At 47.0% G+C, this 20,674-nt stretch overlaps 1 protein-coding gene and 2 long non-coding RNA genes across 10 annotated transcripts in view; 2 read left to right on the forward strand and 1 right to left on the reverse strand.

Moving 5' to 3' along the window:
• Positions 1-19,020, forward strand: part of LOC106994037 (uncharacterized) — a 29,739-nt gene extending 10,719 nt beyond the window's left edge. Inside the window, exons 2-3 of the long non-coding RNA XR_003732170.2 lie at positions 14,082-14,206; positions 18,757-19,020. This is a non-coding gene — a long non-coding RNA (uncharacterized LOC106994037). The remainder of the gene's footprint in view (positions 1-14,081; positions 14,207-18,756) is intronic.
• The window catches only part of PIK3C2B (phosphatidylinositol-4-phosphate 3-kinase catalytic subunit type 2 beta), a 71,535-nt gene continuing 52,186 nt past the window's right edge, over positions 1,326-20,674 (reverse strand). For 6 of the 8 annotated variants that reach the window (XM_078003875.1, XM_078003872.1, XM_015119516.3 and 3 more), the window contains 13 exons: positions 20,571-20,663; positions 19,300-19,429; positions 18,011-18,147; positions 13,188-13,357; positions 12,542-12,698; positions 12,068-12,177; positions 10,952-11,153; positions 10,412-10,536; positions 8,651-8,768; positions 6,866-6,947; positions 6,375-6,481; positions 4,312-4,440; positions 1,326-3,739 (listed from right to left, as the gene is read on the reverse strand). In XM_078003875.1, the coding sequence (XP_077860001.1) occupies positions 3,551-3,739; positions 4,312-4,440; positions 6,375-6,481; positions 6,866-6,947; positions 8,651-8,768; positions 10,412-10,536; positions 10,952-11,153; positions 12,068-12,177; positions 12,542-12,698; positions 13,188-13,357; positions 18,011-18,147; positions 19,300-19,429; positions 20,571-20,663 (1,749 nt within the window). In that variant the 3' untranslated portion in view covers positions 1,326-3,550. Of the gene's footprint in view, positions 3,740-4,311; positions 4,441-6,374; positions 6,482-6,865; positions 6,948-8,650; positions 8,769-10,411; positions 10,865-10,951; positions 11,154-12,067; positions 12,178-12,541; positions 12,699-13,187; positions 13,358-18,010; positions 18,148-19,299; positions 19,430-20,570; positions 20,664-20,674 lie in introns of those variants that run through there. The other 2 variants (XR_013418051.1, XR_013418043.1) reach the window with 2 other exon arrangements.
• LOC144341267 (uncharacterized) lies at positions 19,315-20,576 on the forward strand. The gene is made up of 2 exons (XR_013418142.1): positions 19,315-19,485; positions 20,238-20,576. It is a non-coding gene; the product is annotated as an uncharacterized LOC144341267 (long non-coding RNA).

The raw sequence follows: 20,674 nt of genomic DNA on the forward strand, positions 1-20,674 counted from the left end.
AACCTGGGTTCAAACTCCATGACTTACTGGCTGTGTGCCCTCAGGCAAGTTACTTCATCCCTCTGAGCTTCAGTTTCTTCATCTGTAAAATGGGTAATGGTACGCACCTGATCAAGTTGTTGTGAGGATAGATTTAGCTGACATGTGAAAATGGTCAGTGCAGTGCACTGGTACATATAAAAGTTACCATTTGGTGGTATAAAAAACCACTACTATTATTTTCATCTCATCCAGCAGATGTTTCAATGTAAACATCTGAACATCAACCAATTTTTTTTTTTTGAGGTGGAGTTTCACTCTTGCTGCCCAGGCTGGAGTGCAATGGCACAATCTCAGCTCACTGCAACCTCCAGCTCCCAGGTTCAAGTGATTCTCCTGCCTCAGCCTCCTGAGTAGCTGAGATTACAGGCATGTGCCACCATGCCTGGCTAATTTTTGTATTTTTAGTAGAGACAGGGTTTCACTATGTTGGTCAAGCTGGTCTTGAACTCCTGACCTCAGGTGATCCACCCACCTCGGCCTCCCAAAGTGTTGGGATTACAGGCATGAGCCACTGTGCCCGGCCAAACATCAACCAGTCTTTAAAATGATAGTTTCAGCTGGGTGCAGTGGCTCACACCTGTAATCCCAACACTTTGGGAGGACAAGGTGAGAGGATTGCTTGGACTCAGGAGTTCAAGACCAGCCTGCACAACGTAGCAAAACCTTGTCTCTTCTAAAAATTACTTTTAAAAATTATGGGAGGCTGGCTGGGTGCAGTGGCTCACGCCTGTAATCCCAGCACTTTGGGAGGCCAAGACGGGCGGATCACGAGGTCAGGAGATTGAGACCATCCTGGCTAACAGGGTGAAACCCCGTCTCTACTAAAAATACAAAAAATTAGCCGGGTGTGGTGGTGGGCGCCTGTAGTCCCAGCTACTCGGGAGGCTGAGGCAGGAGAATCACTTGAACTCGGGAGGCGGAGCTTGCAGTGAGCCAAGATTGCACCACTGCACTCCGGCCTGGGCGACAGAGCAAGATTCAGTCTCAAAAAAAAAAAAAAAAAAAAAATTATGGGAGGCTGAGGCAAGTGGATCACTTGAGCCCAGGAGTTCAAGACCAGCCTGGGAAACATGGCAAAACCCTGTCTCTACAAAGAATAAAAAAAATTAGCCAGGCATGGTGATGTGCACCTGTGGTCCCAGCTACTGGGAAGGCTGAGGTGGGAGGATGGATGGAGTCCAGGAGGTGGAGGTTGCAGTGAGCCTAGATCTCACCACTGCACTCCAAGCCTGGGCGACTGAGAGAGACCCTGTGTCAAAAAAATAAATAAAATTATCATTTCATTTTTTTCTCAAATGTCATTTATTAGAAAATACAATTCCCAAGAAAGGAGATACAAGGGACTCTGGGAAGTGGGAAGTAAACAGTACACAGATCTCTTTAAATCAGGAGCATACAGGGTCATAATAAAATGAGCTACAGGCACAGAGCCAGTAACACATTTATGGTCCGTTCATCTGGAAAAGTTTCACCACCCACTCCCCACTCCCCTTCCCCCCACCGGAAGCAGCCAGCTTTATCCTTGACATTTTAATTTTAGAGAAAATTTAAACTTCCGTGCTGCCCTGTGGCTTCGGTCAATGGAGCTTCTTTCTCCAGTTATGGAATGAGTCAGCAAAACGGGGAGTTTCTGATCCTTGGAATTAGGGAGGGACAGTTTACAGAATGTCCTCATTTCACTCTTTTCCCAATCATGGGAAATATCCAGCCACTTCTGGTTTTAAAAGTTAATATCAAATTCCAAGTCCCTCCCTCTTTTTGGCAAGGAAGACAACCCTTTGAAGTGAAACACAAAAGAGCAAATGTAAAATCCATCTGGGGCCAGGCGTGGTGGCTCACACCTGTAATCCCAGCACTTTGGGAGGCCGAGGCAGGCAGATCACGAGGTCAAGAGATCGAGACCAGCCTGGCCAACATGGTGAAACCCCATCTCTACTAAAAATACAAAAAATTAGCTGGGCGTGGTGGTGCATGCCTGTATTCCAAGGTACTTAGGAGGCTGGGGTAGGAGAATCGCTTGAACCTGGGAGGCAGAGGTTGCAGTGAGCCGAGATCATGCCACTGCACTCCAGCCTGGTGACAGAGCGAGACTCTGTCTCCAAAAAAAATTAAAAAAAAAAAAAACACCATCTGGTAGGGAATAAAGACTATGAAGAGATAAGAGACTCAGTCTCAGTCTCTCCCTTTGGGCTCCTGAGCTTAGCTCCAGGGGAATAATCACCACTCCAATCCAGCCTCCTACTGACCAAAGAAAAATCATGGGGCAAAAAATAACAGTTTTGATGGAATCCCCCACCCCATGCCCCTTTCCTTCAGATAGGGCATCCCTTTGGCTCCAGACTAAATAGGTTTATGGCCCCACAGAATGAGGAAAAGTCTCATAAAAAGGGTGACAGAAATGGAGTTTGGGAAGGAAGCAGCACAGCAGAAAGAAGTGGGGAGTGATGGATGGTGAATGCTTTCCAGAGGCTACCTAGCAAGCAGTCACAGTGGCATCTGCAGCCCAGGGACCTCTTCCTAGGGCCAAGATGCTCTTGGGTGAAACTACATCTAAGGACTAAGTCAGCATTTTGTCCCACCAGAGAGAAATGAAGGGAGAGACCTATGGGGAAGCACCCCCAGCCTATTCATAGAGACCAGCTGACCCCCAGAAGGGCCGGGAGAATGAAGGGGCAAGGAGTAGAAAATGGTATTCAGGGCAAGTCCTAATAAAGTAGGGAAGACAAAAGGAAAAGTCCCCCAAAAAGAGCATGGGTCCCTGAATACGGGTCCTTGGCAGAACCCCAATACGGAAGGCCCTTCCTTACACATGTAGGTATCACAGCGCTCTCCTTTGGAGGCAAAATCAGAAAGGCCCAGTGGCGCAAGCCTCAGTCCAGCACAGGCAGCCCTCCCCAGCCTGCCCCAACCTGTCCTTAGAGAGGGCTCTGGCCGAGGACCCACTGGGCCCCTCCCCTAATAGTTCCTATAGCTAGAAAACAAAACAACAACAACAAAAAAAAAAAAACCTAGGGGAAAGTCCAATAAGAACCTTAATCATACAAAAAGTCCAAATAGTCTTCCTCTCTTGCCTTCTGGGGCATAGGTATGTCCCTTCTCGCAAGGCTTCCTGTCCCAGTTAGGACAACATCACTATTTCATTTTTTAAAAATAAAAATAAAGATATCTGCCCACCCACCCCCAAAATGCTACTTCATACAGCCCACCCCATACACTCCCCAAACCAAGCATTGCTCCCTTGACACAAGGTAAACTTAAAACTTTGCTGCAACCTCACAGCCTCCAAAGGGCTGCTCATCACAACCAACCCAGTTCAGTCTCCAGAGGAAGAGACAGCAGAGCATGTCTTACTCTCCCTGCCTCCTACTACAGAGGCCAGAATCACCTGGACCGAGCAGGGGGCCCGCCCAGGGCCCTGGCCCTTCACAAGGAAGAGTCTCGCAGGGGAGAGTCCTCTCCTCCAGCTCCCACCACCAGCCTGGGATCCTGGGTACTGGCTCTGCTGGGCTCACAAGGTGCCATGGCTTCGAGATCCCAATGCAAACCAGCCGGTCTTCTCCTGAGCCAGGTCCAGCTCTCGCAGGCGGATGTTCACCTCACCGAGGAGGACGTTCTCCCAGAATCCCTGCTCACTCAGCACACTCAGCTGGAGCTCCCGCTGCTGCAGGTCTCCCTTGGGGATCCCATCATATACCAACTGCAAACAGAGATGGGGGAGGGAAGTGGTGAGAGAAGGAACAAGAAGAATCCAGAGGGAACCTGAGAGAGAGAGATGGTAAAGTCTGTTGGGGGTTGATCCAGCTGAGGCTAGCACTGACCCTGCAGACTCCCAGGTCATACAGAAGGTACACAAGGTACACAGACTCCAAGGGAAGCATTAATGAACTCTGTTCTTTGCTCAGAGTTCAAGCCGGTGAGGGCTTTGTATTGGGGCCACTGCTCATTTTCAGCACAGGACCAGCAGGCTTCTCCTTCCCACAGGATAGGGCCAGACCCCAGCCATGAAATCCCAGCCCAAAAGGGCTGGCAAACTTTTTATGTAAGGGGACAGACAGTAAATATTTTTAGGCTTGATAAGCCACATGGTCTATGTTACAACTACTCAATCCTGCCATTGCAACATGAAAGCAGCCACAGGCAAAACCTAAATCAGAAAGTACAGCTGTGTCCTTCATACGACGTCTTAATACGGTCTTCAATATGACTTTAGCTAGGAGAAGAGGCGCAGGTTGCCAACCCCTGCCCTACCCCACCATTTTCCCCACCCACCATCTCATTGTAGGTAGGATTGCAGGTTTTCCGGGCCACTTTGGTTTTCCTCTTAGTGGTTTTCTGAGGGTCAGGAAGGAGGTAAATTTTCACATAGGGGTCAGGGTCATTTCCATCCTGGAGCAGTTGCTACAACAGAATGAGAACCAAAAAATGTTAAGATTTTTATCATCTGTCTCTTCATCACCATTCCTGTGATCACACTCTGATCCAGACTCTCATCTGCCATCTGGCGTCTTGCAATGCACAACTAGTTTATTTGTCTGCTTTCAAGCTCACTCCATTCTGATAAAAATATCTACCATGATAACATTGTGTCCTATTAAAACATCAATTGATTTGTCTATGATATCAAGTCTATACTTTTTATCCAAATCCTCGGGACATCCCATAATGTGCTCTGTTTTGAGTGAAACATCATGTTCCCAGGTATCTTCCTGCCATATCTACTATCCTTGTCTATTTTGTCATTTGGTCCACTTAACCCCTAAGAGGTAGAGATATGAGTCAGAGAGATTGAGTTGCTTGCTCAAGGGCAGCCAACTAGTGATACACCCAGCCTGATCCTTTTAAAACCTAAGTCAGATCATATCACGCCTCTGCTCAAAACCCATCTCATTCAGGGAAAAGGCCAGGGTTCTTACTATCGGGGTAAGGTGCTGGTCCATCATACCCTCTCCAACCTCATCATCCACTCCTCTCGACTTTGCTCCATCAGCTTCAGCCACTGGCCCCTTGCTGTTTCTGACGGGCCCCTTGCTGTTTCTGACGCACCCCTGGCAGGCTCCCAGCTTTGGGCTGTTGGATCTAACTGCTCCCTTTGCCTGGGACAGTCTGCCCTCAGATGCATAAACATGGCTCCCTCCCTCACCTTCTCCAGCTTGCTAAGACACCTCCTCAGCAATGAGGCCTTCCCTGACCACTGCAAATTCCACTCCCTTCATTCCATCCTAGCATTCCTTCTCTGCTTTATTTCTTGCCATAGCTCTTACTACCATTTTCTATGCCATATATTTTACTTATCTGCCTGTCTGCCCTTTCCAACTAGAATGGAAGCCCCCTGAGGGCAAGGATTTTGTTTTGTTTTTCCCCACACCCAGAGCTAATGTATCAGTATACAGCAGGCACTCAAACATTTATTGAATGAATGAAGAATACATGGATGAATTTTCATGCTCCTCCTGCCATATCCCACTGCCCCAACCTACACAAAATGCCTAACATAGGATACAGCACAATGCAAGTATTCAAGTTCCCTTCCTGGCTGGGTATGGTGGCTCACACCTGTAATCCCTGCACTTTGGGAAGCTGAGGTGGGTGGATCACCTGAAGTCAGGCATTTGAGACCAGTCTAGCTAACATGATGAAACCCGATCTCTAATTTAAAAAAATACAAAAATTAGCCAGGTGTAGTGGCATGTCCCTGTAGTCCCAGTTACTCAGGCTGAGGCAGGAAAATCGCTCAAACCCAGGAGGTTGCAGTAAGCCAAGATCGCGCCACTGCACTCCAGCCTGGGTGACAGAGCAAAACTCCATCTCAAAAAAAAAAAAAAAAAGTTCCCTTCCTCTTCTAGTCACAATGTTCTTAGAACTCATACCAAAAATTTAGTCATTATATACTGCCTTGATCATGTTCAAAGGATGTCACGTGGCTGCTGAATCATTATAGCCAGGTAGTGAGCCCCTTGGGCCTCTCCCTTATGATAATTACGATAATAATCATTATTCTAATAAAACCAGGCATGGTGTTAAGTATTCCACAAGCATTATCTCATTTAATCCCCATAATGACTCTATGAAGTAGGTGCTAACATTTTCCTCATTCTAATGAGGCTCAGAATGATTAGGTTACTTGTCAAAGACCACAGCTACAAAAAGCTGTATCATGTATTGCCTGGTCAAACCATAGGCTTGCTATGGTTATAGGTCCATGGTGGATGCTCAATAGACTGTGGTGGTTACCCGTATGACATGGGGCAGAGAAGGTCTGCCCAGACAAAAAAGTAGCTCAAGAAAGATTAAAAAAGAAAAAAAAAAAAAATCAGGGCTGTGCAGGCACTTACCAAGCCCCGAATATGCATCACCATAATGAAGAGTTTATTGTTTTTGTAGGAGATGGACAGCTTCACCTCCCCTCCCACCTTTCCGACGGGCCGGGCCCACGTGCCATCTGTAGGGACAAACGAAACCAAGAAGGGTCAAGAGGCCAGGCAGGGGTTTCTGTTTTCTTTCTGAGCCCCCTTGCCCCAGCCTCTCCACGTCAGGTTCCTGATACTCATGAGGCATCTACATAAGTGTAGTCTGAATGTGATTAGAATTAACTGGGTTGGGATGGGTCTGAGGATACAATCAACTGAATATCCACCCTGTGGGGAACCCAGGTAAGGAGCTATGGATCCCCCAGCCTGAGTGGGAAACTGGATTCCCTGGAGAGTAAGAAAAGGAACAGGAGGCAAGTCAAGGAGAGGGAACTGAGAAGAGGTTGGGGCAGAAACAGTTACCCTTGGGGTAGTTCAGAGGAGTTGGCAGGAAGGTCTCAGAGAAGATACTGTACCTGAGGACTTAGGAGCTGAGCTGGTGCCCATAGCCTTCTCATCCCGAGGCAGTGGGTGGAAGAAGGTGTACACCAAATCACACTGGAACAGAATCAGAAACAGGGCCATTCTTCAATAAGACAATGGCCCAATACAAAAAGGAAGGGGACTGTTCCAGATGTAAAAAGACTTAGGAAATATAACAACCAACAACATGCAGTTCTTATGTGGATTATAGCTCTAACAAGCCAACAGTAAAAGGAATTTGGGGGATGATAGGGAAATTCTGAATATGGACTATGTACTGGATAATATAATAATACTGTAGTTATGTTAAAAATGAGGCTTTATTGTTTAGAGATGCATACTATTTCGGGGGTACAGTATTACGATATCTGTAATTTACTTTTTTGTTTGTTTGTTTGTTTGAGATGGAGTCTTGCTCTGACGCCCAGGCTGCAGTGCAGTGGCGCAATCTTAGCTCACTGCAACCTCAGCCTCCTAAGTAGATGAGATTACAGGCGTGCGCCACCACGCCCAGCTAATGTTTGTATTTTTAGTAGAGACAGGTCGGCTGGTCTCAAATTCCTAACCGCAGGTGATCCACCTGCCTCAGCCTCCCAAAGTGCTAAGATTACAGGCATGAGCCACTGCACCCAGCCTGTAATTTATTTTAAAATATTTCCTAAAAAATAGATGAAGCAAATATAGCAAAATGTTAACTGTTTAGGTGATAGATATAGAGGTGCTAATTATATTGTTTCTCTACTTTTCTGCATGTTTTAAAGTTTTAATACTAAAAAGTTTAAAAAGAAAAAACAGGCTGAGTGCAGTGGTTCATGCCTGTAATTCCAGCATTTTGGGAGGCTGAGGCCAGAAGATTGCTTGAGCTCAGAGTCTGCAACCAGCCTGGTAACACAGTGAAACCCTATCTTTACAAAAAAATACAAAAACTAGCGGGGTGTGGTGGCCCATGCCTATAGTCCCAGCTACTCAGGAGGCTAAGGTGGGAGGATCACTTGAGCCTGGGAGGTCAAGGCTGCAGTGAGCTGTGATTGTGCCACCGCACTCCAGACTGAATGACAGGGCAAGATCCTGTCTCAAAAAACAAACAAACAAACTGTGTGAAAATACTCACTTGAACATTAATACTGGGGGGAAAAAAAGACATACTCTAAATATCTTCCAAAAATAAAATGGTTAAGAATATGGTACTGCAAGTTGGTGTTTGGGGGAGCAGATATTGAAAGTTATAGCATATGCATACTATAAACGCTAAGGAAAAAAAAGCTCAGAATCTAGAGTTATACTTAAGCTATGACCACTATAAAACTGTAAATATCATGCTTGCATATGGACAAATAGGAAGGAAACATGGACAATAGGGTCAGATGATTTGTTAAAGTATTTAATAATAGGATTCCTCATGACTTTGTTAGGGCCATTATAATACTACTTATTTTAAAACAAAATCTAGATTGATAATACATACTCAACCTGCTCAAAAAATTTTTTCCTCAAGGAGGAGCCTTCCTTTCTGAGGCTCTGCTCATTCTCATCACTTTCAGACCATGTGCCTGGATGCATTCACATTTCTGTTTAATTGCATTTCTGTGCATAACCCTGTGAGGCTGGACCCACCCGCCTCCTGTCTTCTGCAGACTAGAGCACTGGTCATTCAGCCCACAGACCCCAAAGTCCCGAGTCCTGTTCCTGACTCCTAGTGGCTCTGGATGCTTCCACCCCTGCCTCCCCAACCACCCCCACCAGCCTGGACAGCCAGGAGGAGAGGCAAGCCCACCCACCTCGGCCACCTCAGGGGCTGCGTGGATCAAGTGCCAGATGTAACCGTTTAGCTCCTCCCTCCGCCGCTCGGCCACCGCCTCTCCCCGGGAGCGGCCGATCACGAAGCGACTAGGGAAGCTGGTGTGGCAGCGTAGGCAGCAGGGATGCAGGAGGTGAAGATGAGGAAAGAAAATGGACACAATGGGCTTTTTTCACACATTTCATTTGCATTTCCAGTCCCCTGGCACCCATTTCCCAGCAGCCTTCATTTCTAGGGACCCTCACAATTCCTCCTGTGCTGCACATCTGTGCCCAGGTCTGACACCTGCTCAGCATCTTATACCTACATTTCCAAGGGCCCCAGACAAGAAAACCAAGCAGCTGGCCAGAGTCCTGTGGCTCCCCAGAAATGCCTTGGGAGCCCTCAGTTTCTCCCATCAAAGTAAAAATCCTTTTTTTTTTTTTTTTTTTTTTTGAGATGGAGTCTTGCTCTGTTGCCCAGGCTGGAGTACAGTGGTGCAATCTTGGCTGACTGCAACCTCCACCACCCGGGTTCAAGCGATTCTCCTGCCTCAGCCTCCCCAGTAGCTGGGATTACAGGCACGCACGATTGCGCCCAGCTAATTTTTGTATTTTTAGTAGAGGGGGGTTTCACCATGTTGGCCAGGCTGGTCTCAAACTCCTTAGCTCATGATCTGCCCGCCTCTGCCTGCCAAAGTGCTGGGATTATGGGTGTGAGCCACCGCACCCAGCCAAAAAATTCATTTAAAAAGTTGTATGTATGTCTTGAGACTGAGTCTCGCTTTGTCGCCCAGGCTGGAGTGCAGTCACGTAATCTCAGCTCACTGCAACCTGTGCCTCCTGGGTTCAAGCAATTCTCCTGCCTCAGCCTCCTGAGTAGCTGGGATTATAAAAGCATGCCACCACGCTAATTTTTTTATTTTTAGTAGAGATGGGGTTTCACCATGTTGGCCAGGCTGCTTTCGAACTCCTGACCTCAGGCAATCTGCCCACCTCGGCCTCCCAAAGTGCTGGCATGAGCCAGGCATGAGCCACTGCACCCAGCCTGAAAAGTAGTTTTTTAAAAAATTGCAGTAAAATACATATAACATAAAATTTGCCATCTTAACCATTTTTAAGTGTACAGTTCTGTGGAATTAACCATATTCACATTGTTGTGCAACCATCGCCACTATCCAATTTCATAGCTCTTTTCATCTTGCAAAACTGAAGCTCTGTATCCATTAAACAACCACACCTCCCTCCCCTCAGACCTGGGCAACTAGCTTTCTACTTTCTGTCTCTAGGAATCTGACTACTCCAGGTAACTCCGATAAGTGGAATCACGCCGTTTTCGTCTTTTTGTGACTGGCTTATTTCACTTAGCAGAATGTCCTCAAGGTCCATCCACGTTGTTACCCATGTCGAAATTTCCCTCCATTTTAAATGCTGAATAATATCCCACTGTATGTACATATGACATTTTGCTTATCCATTTGAAAAATGGTGTAACTCTTTAAAAAATTAGAAATTTTGAAACATCAAATTCACCATGCCTTCCCTTCTGGTCAGGGGGCCCGGAGTGAGAGCTCTTGCGTGCAAGGAGAGCTTGGCCAGCAGGGGGAGCACTTGTCATCAAACTCCATACCAGGCCAAGCAAAGCAGGCAGATCTTTAGTCCAAAAGGGTATTTTCTGCCCCTGCAGTCCTGCCCAACTCCCATCCCGTATCCTTTCCCCCTCCCCCGCATCCCTCTGTGCAGATGGTAAAGGGGGCAGCTACCTGGGCAAGTGGGAAGAAGGGAAGAGCAGCCGCAGCTTATTGTGTAATTCCTGGAACTCCTCAAAGGTCCGCTGGATATAGGTGGCCTCGTGAGTGTTCTCTCGCATCACCTTTACCACATATATCTGCAAAGGTCCAGATCTTAGGGTGTACCTGCCGAGCACTCTGCACCCAGTGAAGGGGGTAGGAAAGGTCTGGAAGTGTATGTATGTGCTGAGGGGAGGGGCACGTTCCAGAAGGAAGAGGGCAAGAGTCTCTCCAGTGGAGACAGATGATAGCACATACACAGGAATCTAAAAGCAGACTTCCCACATATGTCGCCAGGATCCTTGACTCAGAGGGAATAACCATTCAATTCAGTTCCCCAATTCTAGGCAGGTCACGTGAGCAAAGGAGAGGGAAGTGGTCCAGGACTGCTCCCAGCACAGGACTCTTGGTCAACTCCTGTGCCCACTGTGCAAATGTGAAAAAAGTCAGGACCCCAATAAACTAGGGTCAGCAGAGAGCAAGAAAGGGGGTCAGATTGGAGAAAACACTTACATAGCCTTTGTTGGGGTGGAAGATTTTCTCATGGCGGCAGAGGAAAACATCACTGATTCGGCCAGAGCTCTTGAGAGTGTGTGTTCGGGAGGCAAAGGAGAGGGTCAGCCGGTCATCTGAGCCCGTGAACTTCATCTGAGCCAGATTATGGATGAAAAAATTGAGCTTTGTGGCTACACTGCCCAGGCTGGACTCAATCAACCTGGCAGGAGGATGAGAAAAGAGGATATAACTATGAACCCAAATTCCTGCTGCCTTGACAGGGGTGTTCCAAGGAATATTCCTGACTACTGAGACTAACAATCAGCTCAGCTCAGACAAACCATTTTTCTGTGTCATATCCCCATAAAGCAAATGATTGGCACACAATTATCTCATGCAATTTGCTCATGTGAACCCTAGGGTCTTATCTCCTCCCCTGGCTGCCCACCTGAGCCAAAGACCATCAAACCAAGGTAGAAAGGAACTAGGAACCCTGTGTAAATGTCTAAATATCATGGTCAAAAAATTTCAAGGTTCAGTACAATAGAACCTCACCAAGCACTGTTGAATCTAGAGATTTCAATTCAGAGGGAGAGGTCCTGTGTTAGGAGACCTAACAGAGAAAGTTTAATTCTCTGAGTTCCAAAAAGAGTGGAGAACATTATCTGCGTGGACAACATTTTGTAGGCATTCATAGATAAACGCATCCTTGCTTTCACACACAGCGTGCCTAAAAACATTGTCAAATATAAGGAAACTGAATCATGGAACTCTACATTTTGGCAAGGGGGAAGGGTCTGACCCAGAAAGTTAAAAATTATTACAAAAGCCACATTATACATTGCCCCACAGACAAAATATTTGACTGGGACCTGGTGAGAATGTAGATAAGAGTGATGGCAAATACTCTTGTGTGCAAAGGGTAGCATCAAAACACAGATGGGAAACCAAGGCTGAGAGAAGCAAAATGATTTACCTAAATCACGGGCAAAGTTGGGACAATATATCCACGTGGTCAATTCTAGGCTCTAGCATCTGAGCTAAGCCTTTTACCTTTCCCCAGTCCTCCTCCTGCCAATCCAGTGGGCTGGGAATTACTCAGGGTGGGCTGATTCGCTTAGGGAATCATGTTACCTAGTGAAGTAGGTAGTGGCATTGGCCTCTGTGTCCTGAGGCCTCAGGGCATCGTACACATACTTGAGGTCCTCCAGGTCTGAGAGCTCAGGGATCCCACAGGACAACATCTAGAAGGAGCAGAAAGAAGAAGAGAGGGTGCCTGTAACAACAGAGAGTTCTTGCTGCTTCACCACCCTTAGGCAAGGTTTTCTACAGCTAGGCTCCCTAACCCTTCTAGAGGGTGGTAGACAGATGCTGTGGGCAGTGGCTGGAGGGCCACAGGAACTGAGGGGCTGGAGCAGGGAGTCAGACACCTACACAGACATCATTGTCCTCAGGTAGTCTGGGTCCCTGCCTTTATCTAGAGCAGGCAGGTATTCAGTTGGGGCTCAGAGAGGTAAATCTCTAGAAATCCTCTGCAGCAAGACAGGGAAGTCTGAAAGATGGTGCCAGGTAATAAGAAGGTGTTCGGAAAGGGATGGAGCTCCTCACCAGGCCCAGAAGGTTGAGGAAGAGGTGGGTGTGCTTGCGAATGAGGTTGTAGGCTTGGCAGCAAAGGTCAACAAAATCATGGAAGCGGCTGGAAGGCTTGTCACCCCCGTTGATGACATACGCCATGTCCGAGGTGAAGACAAAGGGGGCACGGTCCCTGAGCCAAGGGGAACATACAGGTAGAAGGTCAACATGGAGGAGGAAGCCCACCATATGGGCTGCATCAGGGGTCAGTTTCCCTCATCCCTGATCACATGGACACACTGGATAGATGGGGCTCTAACTTTTTCTTTGTTCCTTTCCTACCTTAATCTTAAAAGATCTCTATATCCTTCATTGGTTCCTTATCTGTGAGCTGGCAATGTTTTTTTCTGGAGATCTGATTGCGTTCCTTTTTGCTACAGTTTGGGTTCATTTCCCTTTGTTCAGTCCTTGGTAGGGAAGAACAGCTGGTCCCCACATTCTTCTGCAAGGCCCTGCAAGGACTTGACCTCTTTATCAGTCTTCTCTCCTCCAATGCTGCTCAGCCCTGGGACCATGAACTGAGGCCCAGCTGCTTCCGTCATGGGCTTGTGTCCCAGCTCTGAACCACTGTTGCTTACCTCCTTGCCCTCCACTCACACCCTGGCTTCAGGAGATCACTTACCGCTTGATGTTGCCAAACATCTGGGCATGGCCCAGGAAGCGGCCAAAATCAATGTGGAACATGTGACCAGTGGTCTTCAGCATGATGTTGTCGTTATGTCGGTCACAGATGCCCAAGACGTATGTGGCCACGCAGCAGCCAGCGCAGGAGTAGATAAAGTTCTCCACAGCCTGGGAGGGGTCAAGGCAGATGGGAGGAGAGCACATAAAGCTGGCTTGGAAGGACTCCAGGGGCCACAGCCAGACAGAACTCAACCAGCCCTGGCCTCTCTCTCTTTTGTGAACTCCAACAGTGTCTCACATCTGTCTGTTCATCCTTCATCATGTACTAACTTACACACTTACACAGAAACATCTCCCATGTGTTATGGAGAAGATGGAGGTTTATATATATGTCTTCACCACTTCATCTGAATACCATCTTCTCTTTTCTTTCTCCTAGGGAGATTGGTTGGGAAGACAGTGGACTGATCCAAGAACCCCGACTTGATCAGCCCATACTGAGGGGACCTTAAGAGATGGGAAGACTGACATTTACAACTTCCCCAACTGGCCATGATGATCTTAAGTACAGCCACTGAGGCAGCCAATTTAAGAATCTTTTCCTGACCCTGCTCAGAATTCTATCATCCTTCTTTCTGCCCCAAATAAAATTCCCATTTCCAGAGTTCTTGGTAACAGCTAAATGCTAATCTAATTAAAGACACTGCACTCCAAAGAAGAGCTGAGGCAGCTTAACACATCTAGAGAGTGTTTTACACTTGAAAATCAGACATCTCTAGTTGGTAAAATATGTTAGAAATATTTCTGAATTTAAAGCAGGAGAGGAGTGGTGGGGGGTTGACTCCATCTTATTTTGTCTGGTCAACATCCATCCCTTTATCTGTCTTTCCAGGAAGAAAAAATACATGGAATGAGGAAGCAGACCACTCCTGCCTTCGAAATCCTCTTCGTGAGGTTTGTAGAATTCCTACGAACTCAGGAAAGACATCAGCAGAGGGCAATGATCGTCATAGCCAGGTAGGAATGCGTGAAATTAGGAACGAGGGAAAGCTTACTAGATATGGAATGCCCGCCCTCCTTGCCTCCTTCCATAAATCTCCACCCATCATCCTTCAATGACCTCGAGTCTCATATCTTTCCAGACCTTCCCAGCTCACACTGACTCCTCCTTCTCTGAACCCCTACAGATGCACTGTCACCTCCATTCGTACAGTGTTTACTTGGCCCTTTCAGTCCCATGGGGTTTAGAGATCTGTTCTCCTAACAGCTTCTTGCCTATTTCACACGGCCTATTGCAAAACTAGCTCCACACAGAAGGCACCCACCCCAGCTACTTGTCGAATTACAACCTGATGATGGAACCACTGGAAACTTTCTAAGAATGGCAAGGTTGGCTGGGCGCGGTGGCTCAAGCCTGTAATCCCAGCACTTTGGGAGGCCGAGACGGGCGGATCACGAGGTCAGGAGATCGAGACCATCCTGGCTAACACGGTGAAACACCGTCTCTACTAAAAAAATACAAAAAGCTAGCCGGGCGAGGTGGCGGGCGCCTGTAGTCTCAGCTACTCGGGAGGCTGAGGCAGGATAATGGCGGGAACCCGGGAGGCGGAGCTTGCAGTGAGCTGAGATCCGGCCACTGCACTCCAGCCTGGGTGACAAAGCGAGACTCCGTCTCAAAAAAAAAAAAAAAAAAAAAAAAGAATGGCAAGGTTGTAAAGAAATCACAGCATTCACCTTCTGGAAGAAAAAGACTATTTCTAAGAAAGTAAAATAAATGGGGCCGGGCGCGGTGGCTCAAGCCTGTAATCCCAGCACTTTGGGAGGCCGAGACGGGTGGATCACGACGTCAGGAGTTCGAGACCATCCTGGCTAACACGGTGAAACCCCGTCTCTACTAAAAAAATACAAAAAACTAGCCGGGCGAGGTGGCGGGCGCCTGTAGTCCCAGCTACTCAGGAGGCTGAGACAGGAGAATGGCCCGAACCCGGGAGGCGGAGCTTGCAGTGAGCTGAGATCCGGCCACTGCACTCCAGCCTGGGCGACAGAGCGAGACTCCGTCTCAAAAAAAAAAAAAATAAAAAAAAATAAATAAAAAAAAAATGGATAAAAGCACTTAAAAAGGAGCATAATGCATAACTCCCAGTCTTGACCTGGATCTCTATCAAATCCTCTCCCTGTCACAGATGCTCTACCTTAAATGAATCCTATTTTGGCTGAGAAAATAGTTGTGTGCCTGTGGGTAAATGACTAAACTCTTTTCACCTCCCTAAGTTATGCAGGGTGTTAGCCGCTTACTGGCAAGAAGTCTCACGCTATAAAGGGGCATTCTGCCTCCTCATTTAAGGGTTTCATGTGTAGGGTGTGGGATACTCTCTTGCTGAGTAGGTGGCCAAGAGAAAAATACCTCTAGTTTATTTCTTCTGGAAGTCATCAGATGAAACTACCAGCATTGCTGGGGGTGGTGGCTCATGCCTGTAATTCCAGCACTTTGGGAGGCTGAGGTGGGTGAATCTCTTGAACCGAGGGGTTCAAGACCAGCCTGGGTAACATGGCAAAACCCCATCTCCATAAAAAACAGAAAAATTAACCACGCACGGTGGCACACGCCTGTAGTCCCAGCTACTCAGGAGGCTGAGTCAGGAGGATCGCATGAACCCAGGAGGTAGAGGTTGCAGTGATTATGCCACTGTATTCCAGCCTGGGTGAGAGAGTGAGACCCTGCCTCAAAAAGAAAGAAACTACCAGCATTATTCTTGCAGAAAGGTTAGAAGAGCAGAGAAGCTATCTTTGAAAGACTGAGATTAAACATGAACATGCAGAGTTAGTTTCTGTGTGTGTGTATTCTCATACATTCTTCTGTGCATTTATTTTTATATTATATTTTTGTACATTTGTACATTTATTATTTAGTATTATTTCCATACATTTACACATATATGACTATTACATTGGCAGGGAGTAATCATAACTCCAGCACCTAGTACAGTGCCTCTGCATATGGGTGTTTAATATCTGAAAAATGCATGTTAGTATAAAGAGTAAGTATATGTGGGTGTTGGTAGCAGAAAGGAAAAAAATCATTACTCCTCTCCAAAGGTAGAGGATCTTGAAATGTATAGCATAGAGCGGCAGAGTTTTGAGGAATGAGGAGGGAAGACTTTCCGGGTAAAGGAAATAGTATTGCCTACAGTACTGCGGAAATGAAAGTAGTAACCCTCGCCTATGATCCAGCTAGTAACCTAGTTGGAGCATAGGTTAGCATAAGGTGGTAGGTTGCAGTGGATGGGATTACAGGAGTCAGCAGGGCTGGATTGTAAAAGGCTCTGTGTGCAATGCTATGGATGTTGGACTTATCTGTTAGGACACAGGGAGGCTTTGAAGAACTTATCTGCATTTAAAAAAAAAAAAAAACCTCTGAAATCAAGCAGAGGCTGGCTCTAGATGGAGGAGAGGCATTCCAGTGGTTCAGGGGACCGACAGCAAAGAGCTGAACAAAATCAATGGTAACAAAATAGAAAGAAGAGGACAGGTTTGAGAGATCGATGGGAAGAAGAATAAACAGAGCTTGGTACAGAAATGAGATAGAGGGAAGCATCAGGAAGACCGTGGCTTTGCCTGGGTAAACGCACAGAGAGAGTCGCACAATTGACTAACAGCAAACACAAAAAGCAGGTTTCAAGAGGCAAAGGAGAGACAGCGGGCTGTTTTGCCTACACTGAGTTTGAGACGTGGGTGAAACATAAGTGGAAAAGTCCAGCAAGAAGGTGGCTATAGAGCCACCTGGAGGAAGGGAAGAGGGCTAGAGGAATGGCTTCAGCGGTCATCAACATTTAGGTGGTAGTTGAAGTCATAAGACAATGAGCTGGCACAAGAAGAGTGCGAAGAGGGCCCAGCTGACCAGGAATTAAGCCCTGGAGAACACAAACACTGAAAGCCATTTAAGATCATCTAATTACACATTCACTGAACAATGTTCTGATTATACCTTGGCTGCCCATGCTGGTTTTCCCTCCAGGATAAAGTACATTGATCAATATAAATTAGTATTTGGGTCCCTTGAAGTTAAAATTATATGAATTAGCATTCTGGCATATAGCCAGTCTCTTGTGAGTTTGGTTATTGTGATTTGTTCCTTCCCAGTGTCCCTACTTCCCTCAACCTAATTAACCGAGAGACTAGAGTTGTGAGGCTGGGAACAGCCCATGGACCGTAGCAGGCTACCAAGGCCCTACCACCCAGGAAAGCTCCACTTCTAATCTAATCTTCGTTCATCACGAACCAGCCAGCCCTCTTTTCACTCGTCTGTCTCATATCTAACCTCAATCCTAGCTTTGAGTTACAGCCTTGCCACACATCAGCTCCATAACTAGGAGTGAGTGAGTGAGTGAGTCTTAATTCACAGCTATGAAAAGAAGGGCCTGGAATAAAGGGATCTCTAAAGTCTCTTCCAACCAACTCTTATTCTAGAAAGTACCACTGAACCCTCTAAGAACACAAGGGAAGTTGAACAAGATCCACAACTGGGAGGGATACAGGTAGGTTCTCAAAAGCTGGCGCCTCCTCCAAGGCTTAATCTGCCAGGGGAACTCAATGAAAGTTTCTCAGTCCAGTATCAGGGGATTTTCTCAGCCAGCTTACAAGAGGCATTTGAGTGAGTCACCCCTAGCTATTTGGAGGCACCAGTCAACGAAGAAAGGGTAGGTCCTTCTGCCAACAAAGCTAAGCTGTCTTCTCTGAGCAAGTGCGGGTCTTGTGGTTAAAGAGCTGTGTGCTGGCATCAGGCACACGCACCCCAGATGCACTCCCCACCCCCAACCCTACCTTCTCATACTCGTCCTCCCCAGGGTTATGTTTCTGCAGCCAGTCTGCCAGGGGCCGGTCCTTGAATGAGCCGGTCACCCCATGCTCCACCTGGATCTTACGCAGGGTCTCAGCATTAGGGATCATCTCCACCATCCCTGTGAGGGGAGAAATGGGGGTCACGTTCCAGACCAGAATGAAGGGGACTGCAGGGAGAGGACTACAAGGACGGTGCTCATGCTCCTCTATAAATTAAGGTGTAAGGCATTTGGACTAAGTCTGATGATAACAGGAAAAGAATAACCACAGAAAGGAAGGTCATTCCCACATTTCCTATTCCATACTGTGACTTTTTGGTCTCTCCAGTTCATAGCTGCTGCTCCCTTTGTTTTTAGCTTTTACTACAGGAATTTAAAAATACATGTAACAATCACCCAGCTTCAAAAATTGTCAACATTTTGCTAATCTTGTTTGCTAATCACACAACCCTATTTCTCCACTCCCTGCCACCTTGGTTGGAGTATTTTAAAGCAAATCCCAGATACTTTATTTCACTCATAAATATTTCAAATGTAATTAACAAAGACACCATGCCATTGTCACATCCAAAAAATTAACAATCACTCTTTAATCTAACTCAATCTATATTCAAATTTCCCCCATTGTCTCTCTCTCTCTCTCTCTCTCTCTCTCTCTCTCTCTCTCTCTCTCTATATATATATATATATATATATATATATATATCCACATTTTTTTTTTTCACACAGGGTCTCACTCTGTCACCCAGTCTGAAGTACAGTGGCACCATCATGGCTTACTACAGCTTCGAACTCCTGGACTCAAGCGATCCATCTGCCTCAGCCTCCCGAAGAGTTGGGACTGCAGGCACATGCCATTGGACCCGGCTAATTTTTTATCATTTTTATTAGAGATGAGGTTTCGCTCTGTGTCTAGGTTGGTCTCAAACATTCCTGAGCTCAAGCAATTCTCCCATCTCAGCTTCCCAAAGTGCTGGGATTACAGGCATGAGCTACCATGCCTGCCCCAAAAACTATTTCCTTACAATTGGTTTGTTTTAATCAGGATCCAAAGTCTACACAACATGCTTGGCTGTTACAGCGCCAAGTCTGTTTCACTTTATAACAATCTCTCTCCCATGCCTCCCTTTTAAGGCTATCCCACAGCTTCTCATGAAATAATCTTGCCCTTTTCACTTTCCTGGAGGAGGACACAGTTTGTGTTGGCAATGGGCGGAAGGACAATAAGCAAAGGGGTCCCGTCCACCACCCTCACTCCCACTCCCAACTGACCTCTGCCCCGGCCAGTGGAGAAGCAGCGGAAGATGACCATGCGCATGTCCAGCCCCTCCTGGACCCAGATCTTGCTCATGATGCGAATCATCTGCAGCGTCAGCATGTCCTGGCGAAGGTCGTCCCCACACTGGATGGAGGGAGAAAGTGACCAGATCCCGTCTCCACTGCCTCCCCAGCTCTCAGGTCTCCCAAGTGCTGAACCTTGACCCTAAACTAACAGTGACAGGGAGTTCCCCATCCTCATATCCCTGACCTGCTCACTCAGCTCAGACCAGGTCAAAGATGGCCCAGGAACCTTCCCAGTTTGCCCATGTGTTGTTCCAGCTTGTCCCTCAATCCCATGGCCCCATCTGAATTAAATTCACGGTCCACTTCTGCATGTAGCCCCTCTGACCATCAGGCTTTTTTTTTTTTTTTTTTTGAGATAATGTTGTCTCACTCTGTCACCCAGCCTGGAGTGCAGTGGCACAATCTTGGCTCACTGCAACCTCTGTCTCCCGGATTCAAGTGATTCTCCCACCTCAGCCTCCCAAGTAGCTGGAATTACAGGTGCCTGCCACCACGCCCAGCTAATTTTGTTTTGTATTTGTAGTAGAGATGGGGTCTTACCATCTTGGCCAGGCTGGTCTCAAACTCCTCACCTCAAGTGATCTGCATGCCTCAGCCTCCCCAAGTGCTGGGATTATAGGCATGAGGTGCCACGCCCAGGCCATCAGGCCTTTTTTAAAACTTGAATGTTTACACTTTGGATTTGGAACTTGCACACAGCAAATATATAAGTTACTAAGTCACGTGCATGTATTTTGTCTCCCCCGTTAGATTATATGCTCTGAGACTATCATTTACTTCTCAGAATTGTGGATACATCAGAGTTAGAAGGGACCTCAGGGTTCATCTAGTTGGACCTGCACCTGATATATTAATTTCCTCTTCAGCAGCCCTGCCATGTGACATTCAGCCTCTGCCTGAATACCCGAGGGACAAGTGGATCACCATCTTACCCAACCCATTGTTGAGGGAGCTCTGCCTCCTAGAAAGCACTCGGGATATTGAGCTGTGAGTTGCCTCCCTATACCTAACACTCTGTTCTTAGCCCTCTGAGGCCATGCAGAATTCGTCAAAATCCTTTTTCACCTGATCGTCTTTCCTACATTAAGACAGCATGGAACGGTGGGAAGAGAACCACCCAGGAGCTACTTAATGCCACTCTAGGCTGCCTCCTTCTCTCTCCCACCCTGGTCCACCAGGCTTGAGTAAAGTATTCTCACCTTGAAGATGACACGGATGTTCTCACCCAGGGGATCCACATTTTGGAAGGAGAGTTTGAGGGGGACAGCATTGGAGTTGAAGTAGGAACAGTCCTGCCATGGTG

Source organism: Macaca mulatta, chromosome 1 (assembly GCF_049350105.2).
Source record: "Macaca mulatta isolate MMU2019108-1 chromosome 1, T2T-MMU8v2.0, whole genome shotgun sequence".
Lineage (NCBI taxonomy): Eukaryota > Metazoa > Chordata > Mammalia > Primates > Cercopithecidae > Macaca > Macaca mulatta.